The sequence below is a fragment of the Sarcophilus harrisii genome, chromosome 4 (genome assembly GCF_902635505.1).
Source record: "Sarcophilus harrisii chromosome 4, mSarHar1.11, whole genome shotgun sequence".
NCBI classification, from domain to species: Eukaryota; Metazoa; Chordata; class Mammalia; order Dasyuromorphia; family Dasyuridae; genus Sarcophilus; species Sarcophilus harrisii.
Window position 1 is genome coordinate 389,219,485 of NC_045429.1, and position 18,464 is coordinate 389,237,948.

At 38.5% G+C, this 18,464-nt stretch overlaps 1 protein-coding gene across 1 annotated transcript in view; it reads left to right on the forward strand.

Moving 5' to 3' along the window:
* The first annotated feature begins 11,665 nt into the window (after nt 1-11,665).
* CAPN8 (calpain 8) overlaps nt 11,666-18,464 on the forward strand; it is a 111,914-nt gene continuing 105,115 nt past the window's right edge. The window contains exon 1 of the mRNA XM_003767730.2: nt 11,666-11,905. Coding sequence (XP_003767778.1) covers nt 11,666-11,905 — 240 coding nt within the window. The remainder of the gene's footprint in view (nt 11,906-18,464) is intronic.

Sequence of the window (18,464 nt, forward strand, 5' to 3'; positions counted from 1 at the left end):
AGGATCAAAAAGAAAACAAATATCTGAGGTTGATTTGTCTTGATTCCAGATCCAACACTCCCTTCACTCAACCATCTAATTACCTGGCATTGTTCTAAGTGCTAAAGACAGAGAGATAGAGAACAAATAATTCTGCTCCACATGCTCCTTGAGGGCAGGGATTGTTTGATTTTTGCTTTTTTTATTCGCAGCCCTAGCATATATTACTTGCCATATAGTAGACACTTAATAAATGCTCATTGAGTGATCAATTCATAGTTTAGGATATACTTGCCTTATACTCTTAAACACCACCCAGATTAGCACATTGGGTCCCCAGAAGGTGGCTACTGGCTTTCGCCATCAGGGTTTTAGAAGCAACTCATGAGTTCCCATCTAGTATGTTTTTTGCTAATATTCATTTCCATCAATTAACCAATTAATTTTTATAAAGGGATATTTGCTGCAAAGATATAGTTGTGACCAGGGACCAAAGTCCAATAACATCATCCCAAACCAGGCCTTGCTCTCCCCTCTACATACCCACTCCATCTCTTGGGAGAGTGGATTCAAACTTAAAGGGGTAGTTGACATTTTTAGTTCTGAGTGCAGCTATTGGTAGACTGTTACCAACTCTAATTATGGGACCTTTCATGGTTCCTTCGAATTTTAAAGGTCACAAAGTCACAAACTTGTCTGTTCCCTCTCCCCGTCCCCCATAGTTATCTTGGTTCACGTAAGAAGAAATTCAACAGAGCTAAGAAATAGAGGTTTGTTTCATGTACACATACAATGGCTCTTATGGCAAGCTCTCAGCAGTTGAAAGTAGTTCATTTAAACCTTTTGTATGTAACACTCAGTTCTGGTTCCACAGTCCATTAAAAAGGTCTTTTGTCACAAGTCTGAAAGGAAGATAGGATCTCCATTATTCATGCTTAGGATAGTTTTAGCAAACCTCCATAGCACCTTGTACATGCTGACCTTCACTGGCTGGTCCCTCTCACAGCAACAGAAAGACGGGATCATAAATTCAGAGATAGAAGACATCCTTAGAGGTCATTTGTTCCATAGCTCTCATTTTACAGATGAAGAAACTGAATCCCTGAAAAGTTAAGTGATTTAAGGTCACATAAATAAGTAGTGAAGTCAGGATTTTAGTCCAGGTCTTTTGACAACCATATATATTCTGACCCTGAGAGACAGTTAAGTCCAACAGTGGAGTCAGGAAAAACTGAATTAAAATTTTATCTCAAATGCTTAACTTGTGCCTCAGTTTCCTCAGCTGTAAAATGCAGATGATAATAGCACTTCTCAGGGTTTTTATGGAAATCAAATAAGATAATAACTGTAAGAGTGCCTAGCACAGAGACTGTGTTTAAGAAATGCATATTTCCTTCCTTCTTTTCATTTTTTTATTAAAATGAAACTATATATATATACGTATATACATAAACATTTATATATAAATAAACACAAAAGATAGTAAAAAAATGCAAAGAAATTTGGCTAGAAGAGAGTCTTGAAGGAAACCAGTGATTCTTAGAGGTGAAGGTCAGGCTGGAGTGCATTCCAGGCAGTAAAGTCAGTAAATGGAATGCCATGTGTGACAAACAGCAATTAGACATTTTGGCTGAAAAATGGAGTTCCTGAAGGGAATACCAGTAACCAATAAACCCCGAGAAAGGTCAGATGAAGTCAGGGTATAAAGAGCAAGAAGGGTTCATTTAGATCAGATGATCTTTAAGATCACTCCTATCTCAAATCTATGATATTATAATTTATTTTGCTGCTGCATTGATGATAGGGCACCGAGGGAGTTGTGAACGAATCCAACCATTCTGGAGAGTAGTTTGGAACTATGCTCAAAAAGTTATCAAACTGTGCATACCCTTTGATCCAGCAGTGTTACTACTGGGATTATATCCCAAAGAGATTATAAAGAAGGGAAAGGGACCTGTATGTGCACGAATGTTTGTGGCAGCCCTTTTTGTAGTGGCTAGAAACTGGAAACTGAATGGATGTCCATCAGTTGGAGAATGGCTGAATAAATTGTGGTATATGAATATTATGGAATATTACTGTTCTGTAAGAAATGACCAACAGGATGATTTCAGAAAGGCCTGGAGAGACTTACACGAACTGATGCTGAGTGAAATGAGCAGGACCAGGAGATCATTATATACTTCAACAACAATTCTATATGATGACCAGTTCTGATGGACCTGGCCATCCTCAGCAACGAGATCAACCAAATCATTTCCAATGGAGCAGTAATGAACTGAACCAGCTATGCCCAGAGAAAGAACTCTGGGAGATGACTAAAAACCATTACATTGAATTCCCAATCCCTATATTTATGCCCACCTGCATTTTTGATTTCCTTCACAAGCTAATTGTACAATATTTCAGAGCTGATTCTTTTTGTACAGCAAAATAACATTTTGGTCATGTATACTTATTGTGTATCTAATTTATATTTTAATGTACTTAACATCTACTGGTCATCCTGCCATCTAGGGAAGGGGGTGGGGGGTAAGAGGTGAAAAATTGGAACAAGAGGTTTGGCAATTGTCAATGCTGTAAAGTTACCCATGCATATATCCTGTAAATAAAAGGCTATTAAATTAAAAAAAAAAAAAAAAGATGATAGGGCACCGAGGAATTGGGTTTTGCTGGAAGTATTGATGCTGATGAAATCCCAGAGTCCCCAAAGCCCCCCACCCCAGCTGAAGTATTGGTGCATTATTGGGCATTATGGCCAGGAGGAAATGGATTGCACATAACAACAAGAGGGCAGCTCAGAGCTCTGATTTGATTTTTGAAGGAAAAAAAGGCACTTCATTAAAATGGGTCTTTTGCTGAGAAAGTTTCCCAATATGGAGGTCTTGCCAGCCAAGAGAAAGAACTGAGAATTGCCATATAATCTCCCACATTCCTGTAATGGGTTTTTGAGCCTTCCTCTCTGTAAGAGAGCTGGTACTATTTCTTGTGTTACTGTTGGTGAAAGGAAGCTATCGAGGCTGAGAGTGGCAGTGAGATGCAGGCTATTTCACCCTGGGTGTCTGTCTGCCGTGATGTGGGCTCTCAGCTGTCTACCTGTAAGTGGTAAGTTTAAAGAGAAAACTCTTTAAAATCTGAATTTTTCTTCCCTGCCCGAGTAAATGAGTTTTATTTGCCAAGTCTGCCACCGGTTTAGATAGATAAGAGGTTTATCTATCCAAGCAACTGGGTGGATGAGTGTGTGAGGTAAATTTAGGCAGGTGGGCTGGGAAAAGATTAGCTCCAAGGGAGATACTTTATTAATAAGAAAATTGACCAGCTGTTTTAATACTGTTTCTCCTCATACAGAAAGAGAGGAAGGGTTGAGATCTCCAACCTTTCAATGTTAGTTAGTTCAAGGCGTAATGCACTTGGAGACAATGGAATAAGATGGAATGAGGGGAAGCAGTCATGTAATAATTCATCTTTTTATAGTTCTTTAAGGCAGCTAGATGGTACAGAGGATAGAATGCCAGTCCTGGAGTCAGGAAGACTAATCTTCAAACACTTACAAGCTGTGTGTCCCCTAGCAAGTCACTTGACTGTGTTTGCTTTAATTTCCTCATCTGAAAGCTGGAAAAGGAAAGAGCAAATAGCTCTACTGTCTTTGCCAAGAAAACTCCAAATAGAATCAGGAAGAGTTGGATAGAACTGAAAAAAAAAAGACTGAAAAAGGATTACAAAAGTGCTTTCTGTCTTTCAGTTTTCTTTAAGCTGCAGGGTGGGTAGTACAAGAAATATTTATCCCCATTTTACACATGGGAAAACTAAGGTTCCCAGGAGGCTAAGTGATTACCCAAGATCACTTAGCTAGAAAAGAGTGGTGGTGTTGGGGATTCCACTGGCCATTTGATGTCAAGTTGTATATACTTTCCACCACCCCTTCATTTCCTATCAGGCTGTACTCCCCTGGACTTTGTCATCCTGTCTTTCCTCCCTATCCCTTTTTAGCTTCCTCTTGTTTGTTGTCTTCCCCAGTGGATTATAAACTTCTTGAGGTCAGGGATTATCTTTTTCTGTATTTGTGCTTGACGTGTAGTAGGTGTTTAGTAAATGTTTATTGACTCTCCCCCCCAATCATTTCCTATTAATCACTGTGGCTAATTAGATTGTATTAGTATGGTCCATGGCAACTCGTCTGCATATAATTAGCTTGCATATGCTGCAGATAGAAAAATGAGAAAAATTAGCATGTTTACATGCCCAGGGAACCCCCAAATCAGACACAGAGTCTAAAAACAACCCCAAGCAGCAGACCTAAAATAAATCAAACTCTTCATTTTCCTTTGTATAGTTTTATGTTTACTGAGAATTAGCATATCAGGTGGGGGAAGCAGTAAATCTACTGCCTGCAGGTTTTTTTTTTTTTTTTTTTTGTTCACTTAGTCTAGTGTTGCTGTAATAATACATATGATAATCATTAATAACAATAACAATTCGAGCTTATGTTGTGCCTTAAGGTTTATGTAGTACCTTTCTTACAATAATCCTGTGAAGTTGTTAGTACAATTATTATTATTCCTATCTTACTAATGAGGAAACCAAGGCTTAGGAAGCCTAAGTCACCCATCCATCCATGCAAAGTAATTTTCAGAGAAAGGATTTGAAACTAGGTCCTCTGAATTCCAAGTTCAGTTTCTTCATCTGTAAAAAGAGAAAGTATTGGTCCAGATGATCTCTGAGGTATTTTTCAGGTCTAACTCTGTGATTCTAGGATTTACTAACTTTTCATTCCTTATATACCCTTGGAAAATTCACGGGAGAGGGAGATCTTCTAGGGGACAGCATGGTGCAGGAACAGTACTGGATTCATAGTTAGAAGACTTGAATTTGAATCGAAGCACTTATTTAAGTTTGGCAATTTTAGGCAAAGTAACCTTTCTGGGCCTCAGTTTCCTTATCTGTAAAGAGAGATGGTTAGAGTAGAGCAGAAGTATCAAACTCAAGTAGAAAAGGGGCCCCCTAAACCATATATAAGAATCCCTTGGAGCCGCATAGTGACTTAGTTTTAAAATATAATATATCAGGGCAACTAGATGGCCTGCAATGGATTGAACATCAGCCTTGAAGACCTGAGTTCAAATTCCACTTCAGAAACTTAACATTTGCTATCAGTATGATGCTGGGCAAGTCACTTAACCCCAATTGTCTCACCAAAAAGAAAGAAAGAAAATATAATATTTATGTACATTTTATTTATTTTAAAATAATAAATAAATAATCCCCAATAAATTATTATTAATCAAGATATTGAATATAAATTTTAAAAAATAATAATTTTAATTTATTTCTATTTCTCAATTACATTTTAATCTAGTTTGGGCCTCAGGTCACTTGTTTGAGATAGCTGGACCAGATGACATCAGAGGCCACTTTAGCTCCTAATCCATGAGCCTGTGAATGTAATGGCCATGGGAAAACATAAATATTTTTTATATAATATATAATAAGTTATGTATATTAAATATAAATAACTTGTGTTTATGTAATATCATATAAATATTTATATTTACATAATGTAGTTAAAAATACTTTTCCTACAAGTCAAAGAACCATAGATTTAGAGGGATACTGACCTCAGAGCCATCTATTGGCAAGCCATTCATTTGATAGGTAAGGAAACTGACACACAGGGATGAAAAGTGTCTTGTCCAAATTTACAGAGCTATTAAGTATTAAAAGTGGAATTTGAACACAGATCCCCTGACTAGGATACTTTGCACTGAAAAGCACTGCCTCCACGTGAGACAGGTAGCACTGGTATTATCAGTATATTTTATAGCAGAGTAAATGGAGGCACAGAGAAGTTAAGGAGCAAAGCCAAGGCAGAGGATGAGATATGGTAGAGAATATATCCATAACTTTGTTAACATGGCAGTCAAAATTTTATTATGTGTGTAAAACCCACAAATATTTGTGAGCCAGTGAAAATTTCTGTCAACAGGAAGACCGGCTCACTTTATCTGGAAGGATGATATTGAACAAGGAAAATTCAATGAAATAGAATGTCCTGGAGAAAGGAGGATGTGAGACCTCCGAGAAGGAATCCTTTCTCATCAGTCTCCAGCTATTTATGCCCAGAGACTTATGGGTAATCTTTCCCCTTTATACCAACCCTTCAAAGATTATTCTTACTTTAAACTCTGGATAATATTCTTAGAATGTTGGGATCAAACTAGTGATTGAAGTTGAGAATGATGCTGGAGAGATATTTCCATTTAATGAGTCTAGAATGTAAAAAAAATCATTCACTAACATTTATTAAACTTTGCTATGTGCAAGAACTATGGTAAGTGCTTTACAAATATCTTACTTGACTTTCATAACAATTCTGGTATGGGAGTGGGGAGGTTGATGCTATTATTATCCACAGTTGAGGAAACTGAGGCAGACAGATTGAAGGACTTGCCTAGGGTTATGCTGCCAGTAAGTCTGAGGCAGGATTTGAACTTAATTCTACTGTCATTGGATTGTATGATAGGTACAATGTGAGAAAATCAGAAAGGGAGGCAGATCCAGGTCATAGAAGGCTTTAAAAAGTCTAACAGAGGATTTTATATTTGATGCTGGAGGTGACAGGGAGCCACCAGATTGATTGAACAGGGCTGTCACATAATCAGATTTGCATTTTTGGAAGATCCCTTTGACCCATGAGTGAAGGATGGGTTGGAGTAAAGGGACTTGAGACAGGGAGACCAAACTAGACTAATACTGTAATAGTCCAAGATCGAGGAAATGAGAACTTGTACCAGGAGAGTAGCAGCACCAGAGCACAGAAGGCAGATTGTACATGGGAGAGATGTTACAAAGATAGAAATGATAGGAATCCGCAACTGATAGGATATAGAGAGGGTGAAAGATAGTGAAGGGTCAAAGATGGCATCTATGTGGTGAGTTTGGGGGACTAGGAGGTTGGTGATTCCCTCAATAGTAATATGAAAGTTAGAAGTGAGGGCTTAGGGGGAAAGATAATGAATTCAGTTTTGGACACGTTGAGTTTAAGATGTCTGAGAAGATGTCGGAAAAGAAGTTAAAAATTCAAGACTGAAGGTCAGCAGAGTGGTTTAAAGTAGGCACTCATCACTTCATCCTTGGATTATTACTACCCTGCTGGATGCTCTCTTTTCGTTAAGCCTCTCCCCATTGATAATCTGTTCTCTATTCAGTTGCCAGTGATTTTCCTAAAAAGCAGACTTTACTCAATGGCTTCTCCAGGATAGAACACAAGATGTTGAACTCCCTTAATAATAACCCTGCCACCCTTCCCTCCCCTCCCAGTAGACATACACACACACACACACACACACACACACACACACACACACACACCTCTTTCTAATCTTCAAATACTTTACTTATTTGCAAATACTCTGCTATTTCATGACACTGGTCTCTTTGCTCTTCCACAAATAATACACTCCATCTCTTACTCTAACTTTAGGCGTTTTCTCTGGCTATTTCTCATATCTTTGACACTTCTATCTGCTGGCTTCCCTGGTCTCATTTTCTACAAGAAGTCTTTCCTAATCAATTTGATTTGTTTTGTATTTTCCCCTTTAATTATTTCCTATTTATCCTCCATATAGCTTGTTTGTATATATCTGTTTGCTTGTTGTCTTCTCCATTAGATTTTAAGCACCTGGAGGTCAGGAGCTTGTACTTGTATTTATTTTCCCTTTTAATTGTTTCTTATTTATCCTCCATATAGCTTATTTGTTTATATCTGTTTGGTTGTTGTCTCCCCTTTAATTATTTCATATTTATCCTCCATTTAGCTTGTTTGTGTTTATCTGTTTGCTTGTTGTCTCCTCCTATACTATAATTATATTATAGATTATATTATAATATATTATAAGCTCCTGGAGGTCAGGAGCTTATACTGTTTTTGTCTCTTTTTCTGTATTCAGAACTTAGCACAGTGTCTATAATAGGCACTTAATCAATGCTTGTTGATTGAATGATTTGAATCTATTGGAGCTGATGAGATTACCAAGTGAAATAATAGAGGGGGAAAGAGATTTGGAGGGACATTCATCTTTATAGGCTCTGACCTGGATGAAGATCCAGCAAAGGACACTGGGAGATACCAGATAAGTAGGAGCAGAATGAGGAAAGCATAGTGTCCCAGAAACTTAGAGAGGAGAAAGGATATGGAAGAGGGTGATCAACAGTGTCAAAGTCTGCAGAGAAATGAAAAAGGATGAGAAAAGACCATTGAAGACCTTGGCGATGAAGACATCATTGGAAAGAGCAGTTGAATCAGGAGGTTAAGCCTCAGAGGATTAAGAAGGGAGTGAGAGGAAGGGAAGTGTGGATGTCAATCACAAGCAGCCTGGGTCTTCTCATGGAATTTAGCTAGAAAGGGGCTGGGCCATCCCTCGTCTTCTTGCCCTATGTCTTGCCTCTGGATTCCAAAAACTGGAGGAGAGAGAGTGAAGCTGATGATTTTTGCACAGGTCTGTCTCACTTAAGTCCAATTTATTAGCAAAAATCAAGGTATCACCCTTCTGATGTCATTGGTGCTTTTTGAGAACGAAGAATGGACAATAACAAGGTAGGAAAGGGAGAAGAAAGAGAAGATAATGGCTCTCAGGGATGACTGGATGCATCAATGGAAGATTTTTGGAGAATAGAGGAGAAACTTAGGCCTATTTGTAGGTATAAGTGGGCAGACAACTGTGGCATTTATGTGGCTAGAGAGGATGCCTGTGAAAGGGGACACATTCAACAGATGAACATCAGAGCAGAATAAAAATTGTATAAGTATCGCTAATAAAACATTGTCTCCTTTTATGCAACAGAAGAAAGTCCTGTTGAAGTCAGGTTCCACTGTGCTTATGTTATTGCTTCAGGCTTTTAGAAAGAGAAGAAGGCCAAGGGATGGTCTCTGTGGCTCTTGTAAACAGTGGTGGGCAAACTTCCTGACATTTGGAGGTAGGCAAATGCCGGGGGCTATTTTGCAAATGTTTGGAGTCAGCACTTTCCCTCCTTTCTTTTCTGTTCCCTGCAGGGAGAAAATGGCTTTTCTTTTGTTTTCCTCTCCTTGGCCTTCTGAGGTTTCTTTTTACTTTCTCTCTCTGTGGGATGGGGGTAGGGATGGTGGAAGAAAAGCAATGTCGATGGGAATTATTGAGTAGCAGACTTTCAGACTTAAAAGGAACAATTTAGTCCAACTGCTATCTGAAAAGTGATTCTTTCTACACCAGCCTTTACTTGAAGACTTAATTAAGGAAACCCTCAAGCAGATATCTGCGTACTTGAAAGTTTCATCCTTGCTCTCATTTCTACTCTCTGGGGCCAAATGGAACAAATCTAATTCCCTTTATACGGGATAGTTCCGGTATGGGAAGGGCAGTTAGGTGGTGGATGGACCACTTGACTTGGAGTGAGGAAGACTCACCATCTTCTTGAGTTCAAATTTGGCCTCAGATATTTACTAACTGTGTGATCCTAGCAAGTCATTTAACCCCGATTACCTCAGTTTCCCATCTGTATATGAGCTGGAGAACAAAATGGCAAACCACTCTAGCATCTTTGCCAAGAAGTCCCAAACGGGTCACAAAAGGCCAAACACAATGAAAAAACAATTGAACAACAAAAGCAGAATTGAAAAGTGTCTATTTTCAAGAAGCTTACAATCTTCTCAGGACACATTATTTAAACAGAAGAATACATGATCATCTGAGGAGGGTATAGCAACTAACAATGAAGCAGATCAGACAAATCCCTCACGGGAGATGATAGCCCCTAGACTAATAATATTTAAGGTATAATTCTAATCTGGTACTGTTCCCTTAAAATTCTAATCTGGTACTGCCTTTTCCTTAAAGAGTGGAATGGCAGCCCAACCTCCTGCTTCCTCTCCTGGCAGGAATGAAAGTTTCCCTAAGGGAAGAGGCCAGAGATGTCTTCTCTTCTTCCCATTAAATCACACACAACGACAGGCTTCTACATAAGAGGCCCACTCTCTTTGGGAAGCTCTCTTTTCTTTACAATAGTTACAAAATTACATGATAAGTATTCAAAGATCAAGTGAGATCATAAAATCACTTCACAAGTTTTTATGGAATGCTTACTACTTGCCAGGCATTGTGCTAAGTGGTGGGATACAAAGAAGGACAAAAAAAGAGCTTGCATTCTAATATGGGTCAATGGATAAACATTTATTAAGCACCTACTAAGTGCCAGGTACTGGCAATAAACTCAGGACAAAAAAAGAGGATTGAAAAAGAGGCAAAAGCCAAGTCCTTGCCTTTTCAGAGCTTTACTATCTAAATGGGAGCAAGCTCATGTGTGTAAACAAGCTATAAGTAGGAGAATTAGGAAGTAAATAAGAGAGAAAAGCTACTTTAATTAAGATGGTTTGGGAAAAACTTCTTGTACAAGATGGGACTTTAGTTGGAACTTAAAGGAAACCAGGGAAGCCAGGAGGTGGAGATGAAGAAGAAGAGTATTTCAGCTATGAAGAACAGCTAAAGAAAATGCCCCAAACCTAGAGATGGAGTGTTTTGTTCATGGAATACTATTTTCTTCTCCAGCTCATTTTACAGATGGGGAAACTGAGGCACACAGGGCTCAGTGACTTATTCAGGGTCACACTGCCTGTGTGCAGCTGGGTTTAAACCCAGATCTTTCCGACTTCAGGCCTGGCACTCTATCCATTGTACCGCCTAGCTGCCCTTCAATAAGCTTCTTTTTAATAAGAGGCAGGATGGTTTAGAGAAAAATGCACTGATTTGGCATGAGGGAACCTGGGTTTGAATCCTGGTTATTTCACTTACTACTTGTGCCAACTTGGGCAAGTTTGGATCTTGTATCATTTTCTTTAGAATGAAGGTCTTGGATTAAGTAATATCTATGATCTATGGCAGCTCTAATTTCTGTGATTAAAAATAATAATACATTTATATAGTAAGCATTTGGAACTTGAAGCACCTTTCTTATAATTACTCCAGCAGGAGGAATATATTCAAGTATTTATTCTATCTCCCCCAATTAAGAAACTGAGGTGTCCAAGGAGGTTATTATCTTGCTGAAGAGCTGTGACTTGAACCCTTGACTCAGTAGTCTTTGAATCCCTGACAAAAATGAAAAGAAAGTGTCCATTTTGCTGTATTAGCTTTGCTGAAGTCACTGGCACATTCCTTTCTTGAGTTTATCCCTATAACAACGTTTAAGGTGAGTCCACCTTTGGAAAAAAAACAGTTTTATTCCCTCCTGAAAACCTGTCTCCCACTGCTATTTTTTATGTCATACAATAAGGAAATTTCTGATAGTGCAAGGTTGTCTTCCAAAAAGAAGGACATGGTCCCAGAGAGCTTTTATTTAATAGAATAAATGTGTATTTAAAAATTCTTTGAGTAATTAGTAGGATGGAAGTCCTAAAAGATAGAACTGATAAGATTCATTCTCAGTCTCTCTTTCTTGTTTCTCTTGCCTTGGATACATATTTGCTTTAAAGATGCCTGAGCCTTTGACTCACTCCTCCCCAGATTGGTTGCCAGAGGATAATGTATCTTGCTCCACCTCTACCTGGGTGCTACTTTATAACCTCCCCTTGGTTCCTACTGGGACAGAGCTTGGAGCACCACATAGCAATACCCTCCCTCCTTCCCTCTTACTCTGCCTTTGAGTCAAGGGAACAGCCATGGCAGCTATGGCAGGAAGACTGTCAAAACAGCAGCGTTCAGTGGCTGAGGGTCTGGGTTCCAGCCTGAATGCTGTAAAATACCTGGGCCAGGACTATGAGACCTTAAGGAAACAGTGCTTGGAGACAGGGACTCTATTTAAGGACCCAGAATTTCCAGCTTGTCCCTCAGCTTTGGGATACAAGGATCTGGGACCATATTCTCCTCAAACCCAAGGAATTGTGTGGAAACGGCCCACGGTAAGGAGATGGATTTGTTGGAAATGACTTAGTTTAACAAAGATGGGGAGGGATAAGGGGGAAAGGGGAGACCAATGCTCTACCTAGGAAGTTGATGCATTATAGTGCTCTGAGGTCATGAGGGGTCATTGTTCAAGATTAGAGTGCTTCATGATCAAACATTGCAAAATGTTTTCTTCCTTCTTCCCTCTCTCCCTCATTCTCTTCTTCTCTTTCCCTTTTCCTTTTTTCTTTCCTCTCCTCCTTTTGTTTTCCTTTCCTCCCTCCCTCCATTCCTTCCTCCTTCCCCTCCTTTCTCCCTTCCTCCTTTTTTCCCTTCCTTTCTTCTCTCAGTGTCATACAATGGGAAAAACACTGGCTTTGTAGTCAGAAGACCTGGGTTCAAATTTGACCTTTTATGGTTCCTTCCTATGTGACCTTGGACAAATGCCTTAATGTTTCTAAACATCAGTTTCCTAATCCCTACAATAAAAGGATTGAACTGAATGACCTCTGAGTTCTCTTCTTGCTCTAAATCTATGATCCTATGAGTCCCAACCGACAAATATTAAACAAATCAAATCAAATCACCTGTAAGTTCAGCCTTCTTAGAACTCTTCAGGGCATGATTAAAAATGCAAGCTTTCATTATATTACTGGGCATAAGGGACAGATCACTGACTGGCCAGTCCTTTTGGATATCCTTATTGTGTCATTTAGATTTTTGCTCCTCACCTCCAAAGTTAAGGTTGGAGAAGAAGGGAGGAGGCAGCACAGAAGGCCTGGGTCTTTTCATTTAGCTGACTAATAAGTTTCATTGCCTTCTGGCAATATAATAATAATAGCTGACATTTATAGAACACTTTACAACCATCATCTCATTTGATCTTCACAATAGTGTGTGAGGTAAGTACTTGGGCTATTCTAGTCCTCACTTTACAGTTGAGGAGACTGAGGCTACCTAGAGTTAAACTGACTGATAATGCAACTAGTGAGTGTCAAAAGTAAGCTTTAAATTCAGCTCTTTCCTGACTGGGATACTTTTTCAACTAGACCAAATTGATTTTTTGAGGCATAATACATAAGAAACATAGAACTGGAATTTGCAGTGTGTTCTGGATCTAATGGTGGGAGATTAAAGTCACCACCATTATTTCTTGGTAACCACTTAAATAAAAGGGAGAATGAGAAAAATGGCTCAATGTAAATTATCCCTTCTTCTCCCTCTGTCTTCCTTTTATCAGCATCAAATATTCATTTTCATCTTTTTAAAAAGTTCATGGCCCCCATGACTTTTGGAGATATTCAAGATGTGAGTAAAGCTCACACATTAACATATTAGGAATCACAGATTTATGTGTTTTTGGAATACCCGGGGCATCAAGGGGCTTTAGAAAAAGTTTACCTATATGAAGGCAGTTAAACAAGTTATAGGGGTTAAATCTCTTAAAAGAATTAAGAAATAGATTCCCCCTTTCTTTTTTCCTTTTTTTTTTTTCAGTTCCCAGGATCTTATGGATTTAATCATGTAGTCCATTCTATCAAAACTTTCTTCATTTAGTGAAGATGCTTTTGTTGACTCTGATAACTATAAATAAATGTGCTTATTATTGTTGTTATTCTTTTTTGGATGGGGGGGGGAGGTAGAGGACTGCTTCTGTGGTTTCATGAATATTGGGGGATCCTTGTGAGGAAATATTTACTATTGTAGATGGGCAGCTGTTCCACAATTTATATGCTAGAGTTGCTTGGGACCACTCAGTGATTAAGTGACTTTCTGTCAGAGAAAGTACTTGATTTCAGGTTTTCTTCATTCTGAGACCAATTCTCCTTTCTCTAAATCAAAAAGCATTTATTAAATGATTTCTCTGTGTCATAGGGAGAGAAAGACAGTATAATTCTTATTCTCAGAAATTTAATATTCTCTGTAGCAATTCAACATGTATGTAGCTAAGTATACATGAAGCAGATACAAAGTTAGATGAAATAATTGCAGTAGGGAGAGAGCTCAAACAATGCCAGGGATTATGAAAGATCTCCTGGAGGAGTATCTAAACTGTGGGGAAGCAGGAGACTAAATTTAGTCATTCAGTTAGTAAACATTTATTAAGTACCTACTATATGCCAGGCACTGTGCAAAGACAGAAAAAAAGCAAAAGGCAAAAGAAAATAGACAAAAAACAGTCTTTGTCTTCAAAGACAGCAAAATATATACAAATATGGATATAAAGAAAGGCAAAATCCCTGTCCTCAAGGAGCTCACATTATAAAAAAGGAGACAATGTGCAAACAACTATGAAAAAAAAAACAATCTAGATGTGGGATAAATAGGAAGCAGAAGTGAGGAGGGTGTTCCGTTTCCTGGGACTATAGGCATAGAAATGATGGATGGGGAATGGTCAGCAGTTCAGTTGATCTCCATCTCAGGAATTTTGTGCTTACCAAATCCACAGGCTAGGACAATGGAGACATGGGACTAGGTTAGTGATGACTGAAGAAGTCATTATTTTTTGGAGATTGCAAATGTTCATTGAATAAACAAAATCTTAACTGTCCCCTTATCAATCATCAATAAATGATAATTGACTAATTTTTTTACAGGCAGGCTATTGCATAAAGTTCATTTTAAAGGACATAGGGCTTGCCATTTCCAAACTTGGAGACTGATTATATCTGATGCAGATGGAGGCATGGGATCAGGAAGCTTCAGATGCTATTCCCAGCACTGTTATTGATATGCTATATGACCTTGGGTGTCAGCCTAGCCTTAGTACATTTATCTCTGTGCCAGCTCTTTTATGTTTTAAAATGGCCAGGAAGAGGGGACAGGGCCTGCCATGACATATGTCTCATCTCTTATGGTGACAAAAGGATGAAAGCATTTGGGAACAGCCATGAACTTCTTGGAAAGGAAGGAGCTGCAGTATAGCACGATGTTTTTGTTCTCTCGAGTTCTTTCTTACCCTTTTGGTCTCCTAGGGTTTCAGGAGAGCTGCCTAGATGTGGCTCTTCGTCCAGGTTCACACAGTGATGTTTATTTTCATCTGCCTTAGGGGGAAAGGAGATAAGACAGACCGAATGAATGTATTTTTTGCCCTCTCAGCAGATAAATAAAGCATAATGCTTGGATGAAGTCACGTTTTCTGTGAAATAGCAAAATTTGGTTTCCCTGCCTGTGCTGGTTATTTCTGCTTGTCTTTAAGTTTGGGGGTGGAGGAAGGGGAGGAAGGCTATGCTGATGCTTTAGTCTTGTTCTCCAGTTTTCAGGAAGAATATTATTTTGTTCACACTAAGATCCTTATATTTTCCAGACCAGGGGTTCTTAACCTTTTATTGATTCAAAGACCCCTTTGTCTGACTGATAACACTATAGAGTCTTTTCAGAATGTCTTTTTGTCTTATATTCACAATAAAAGGAAAGACCAAGTTTCATTTAGAGGTTAGTGAAAACAAATGTGTATTTTTTTTCCTTCCCAGTTAAGGGATTCCCTGAAATCTATCCATGGATCCTTTGCGGGATTATGGGCACCAAAGCAGGGTCTCAAAGATACAGATGCCCAGAGTAGAAAAAGGACTTTTTTTGGGGCCACAACTTTTTGGGTATATACCTTGCACCCTCATAGGAAAGACTACACCATCTCTTTCTCTATTTCCACTGGTTGCTGGTTGGGTAAAAGAAAAAAAAATCTTGATCTAGGGATGCCATAGACTACTTCAAAAACAGAGGCAGATTTGCTGAATCTTTTCACTAAATTTTTTATTCATTTGCCTTTCTGGAAGCTCTACAAAATTAGTACACAGCCTAATGCTTACGGTGTCTGAGTAATGCACAGTATAAGTGGGTGTCTGCCCAGGCCCAATCAATGGGACTCAACTCTAAAGCCAGTGTCCATTTTTTGGTGATTAGACATCCTATTGATTTCAAGGAGCGATGCAGAGAGACAGGAGGGAGGACATGTCTGCAGAATAATGGAGATCATTGGGCCTGCCTACTGGAGTCAGAAAAGGTGGGGGTGGGGTTGAGCTAAGCTTGGGAAATTAGAAGAAAAGAAAGTTCTCTGCCTCCCTGTCTCCCTGGCATTTCTCTGAATCCAAGGTTATCTTGAGCTTTTAAATATAGCCTAGGCATAGTGTGTGTGTGTGTGTGTGTGTGTGTGTGTGTGTCGGGGGCGGGCGGGGAGGGGGGGAGAGTAGTGGGGCGGTTAAGGGAGCATTGGGAAGAAGCATTTGCTGAATCCCAGACTTTTCAAGCTTGAAGGATTCTTGGAGATCATTTGGTTCAGATACTGTCATTTTACAGAAAGGAGAATTAAGACCCAATGGCTTGCCTAAAGTAACTGAAAATTAGAGGAAGAGCTGGATTAGGAGCTACGTTTTCCAATTCCCAGTCTAATGTTTTTCTTATGATACCTTCTTATCTTCTGTATTCCTCTTTGTCATGTATTAGAAAGAACAAATAGAGAGAACCAACTGAGTAATAGTTTAATATTTGCCAATATTGCCACCTGAGGGCGAGTCATCAACCTTAGCTAGTATTATAAATCCTATCTCAAGATGCTGGTATTGTCTTTGTTATCAACTACACCATGTTACTGACTCACATGGAGCTTGTGGTCCGTGAAAATGCCTTAGTCTTTTTCTTGTGGATTGCTTCCAAGACTGGATTCTCCAATCCTGTGGATGGCTAATAAATTTTTTTTCAGTGAATGAAAAGGTATTTATTGTTTACAATATGAGTAGCTAAATGGGAACAGTGGGTAGAGTGCTTAGCCCAGAGTTACAAAGCTTCATCTTTCTGAATTCAAATCTGACCCCCCACACTTAACTAGCTGTGTAATCTAGTGCAAGTCACTTAACCCTGTTTGTCTTAGTTTCCTTATCTGTAAAAGGAGCTCGAAAAGGAAATGGCAACCATTCTAGTACCTTTGTCAAGAAAATTCTAGATGGGGTCATGAAGAATCAGAAATTGAAATGACCGAACAATACCACAACAAAGACAATATGAAAATCATGATGTTAAGTGCTGGGAATATAAATAGAAAAGCAGAGATAATTCTTATAAACGTCTTAAATTTTTTTTTTAATTAACCAGACTTGTGATTTCATTCATGTAGCTGGTGGCATAGTGGATAGAGTTCTAGACTCAGAGACGAGAAGAACTGAATTCAGATCTGGTTTCAGACACTTATCAACTGTTTGACCTGAAAGAATCACTTAACCTCTGCCTCAGTTTGCTTATCTGTAAAATGGGGATAATAACATCATCTACTTCCCAGAGTTGTTATGAAGATAAAATGAGATAGTATTTGAAAAACTCCTTGTAAACTTTAATTCTCTATATAAATGTTAGATATTGTTATGTAGAGAGCTTGTGGTAAATAGTCCCTCTTCTGATGCAGACTGGCACTTTCTCTACAACTTATAGTCTTAATGTTGTCTGGAACACTCAGATATTAAAGACTTTCCTGGAAACAGTATATCTAGTATATAGATAAGACTTAAATTAAAATATTTTAGATTTTGAGAGCAAGTAGGCTATTCTGTAGGTGGTTATGCTTCATTAATGAATTTCATTCTCTTGATTTCATACTGAGATGCTATCTTATTGAGATGATTTAGACATTTGATTCTTTCATCTATCATATTTATCTTTTCCAGTTTTATATCATCCACAAACATGAAAAGCTTGTTTTTATGCCTTTGTAAACCCTTTGGGGGGAAAATGTTGACCAGAAGAGAGTCCAGTGGTATACCATTAGAGACCATCCATCCCTCTAAACAATCCTCTTTGAGTATATTTAATCAGTTGCAAGGTCACTTAATTATTTAATCATCCAGATTTTATTTGTCTATCTTTTTTTCCAAAAGATGTCCTGAGACGGTGTTAAATGCCTTGTTAAAATCCAGATAGTATGTCTGTATGACTATGACTATGACTATGTCTGTAATCATTCCTAATCTACCAGAAGAGAGATGCAATGTAAGAAGGAAATAAAGTTCATGTTATAGGACTACTCAGTCAACTAAGTGATCACTTCTTTTCTTAAGTGCTGACAAACCATCTGTATAATAACCCAAGAGATAGCCTTCACAATCTGGCTCCTAACTGTCTCTCAGCCATATCTCATGAACTCAATCCATATCTCTGTGAAATTGTGCCCTTATAGGGTTTTGTGATGTTTCTTCAGCACTGCAAACTCAGTATATGTTGGAGGCAGGTTTGAAACCTGACCCAGAGACCAGGTCTCTCTCCACCCCACACATTGTCAAACTATCTTCCAGGAGTTTCCTGATCCTGGCCACATTATCTCAATCCCTAGAAAAGGTCCCTCTCTTCTTCCATTTCAGCTTTTGGACAACTTTCTTTATCATTGGATCAGATGCCACATACTTCAATTAACCTTTTTTTTTTTTTTTTTTTTTTTTTTTTTACTAGTTCACTAGAAGTGAACTTTTCTTCCTTGAATCTTTCATGGTACTTTTGACTTTTTTCCAATAAATAAATTTCTCCTTGTATTGTAGCTGATTAGGCAACCATATTCAAAGAGAATTTAGAAGATTGATATCAACCTGTGAGGAT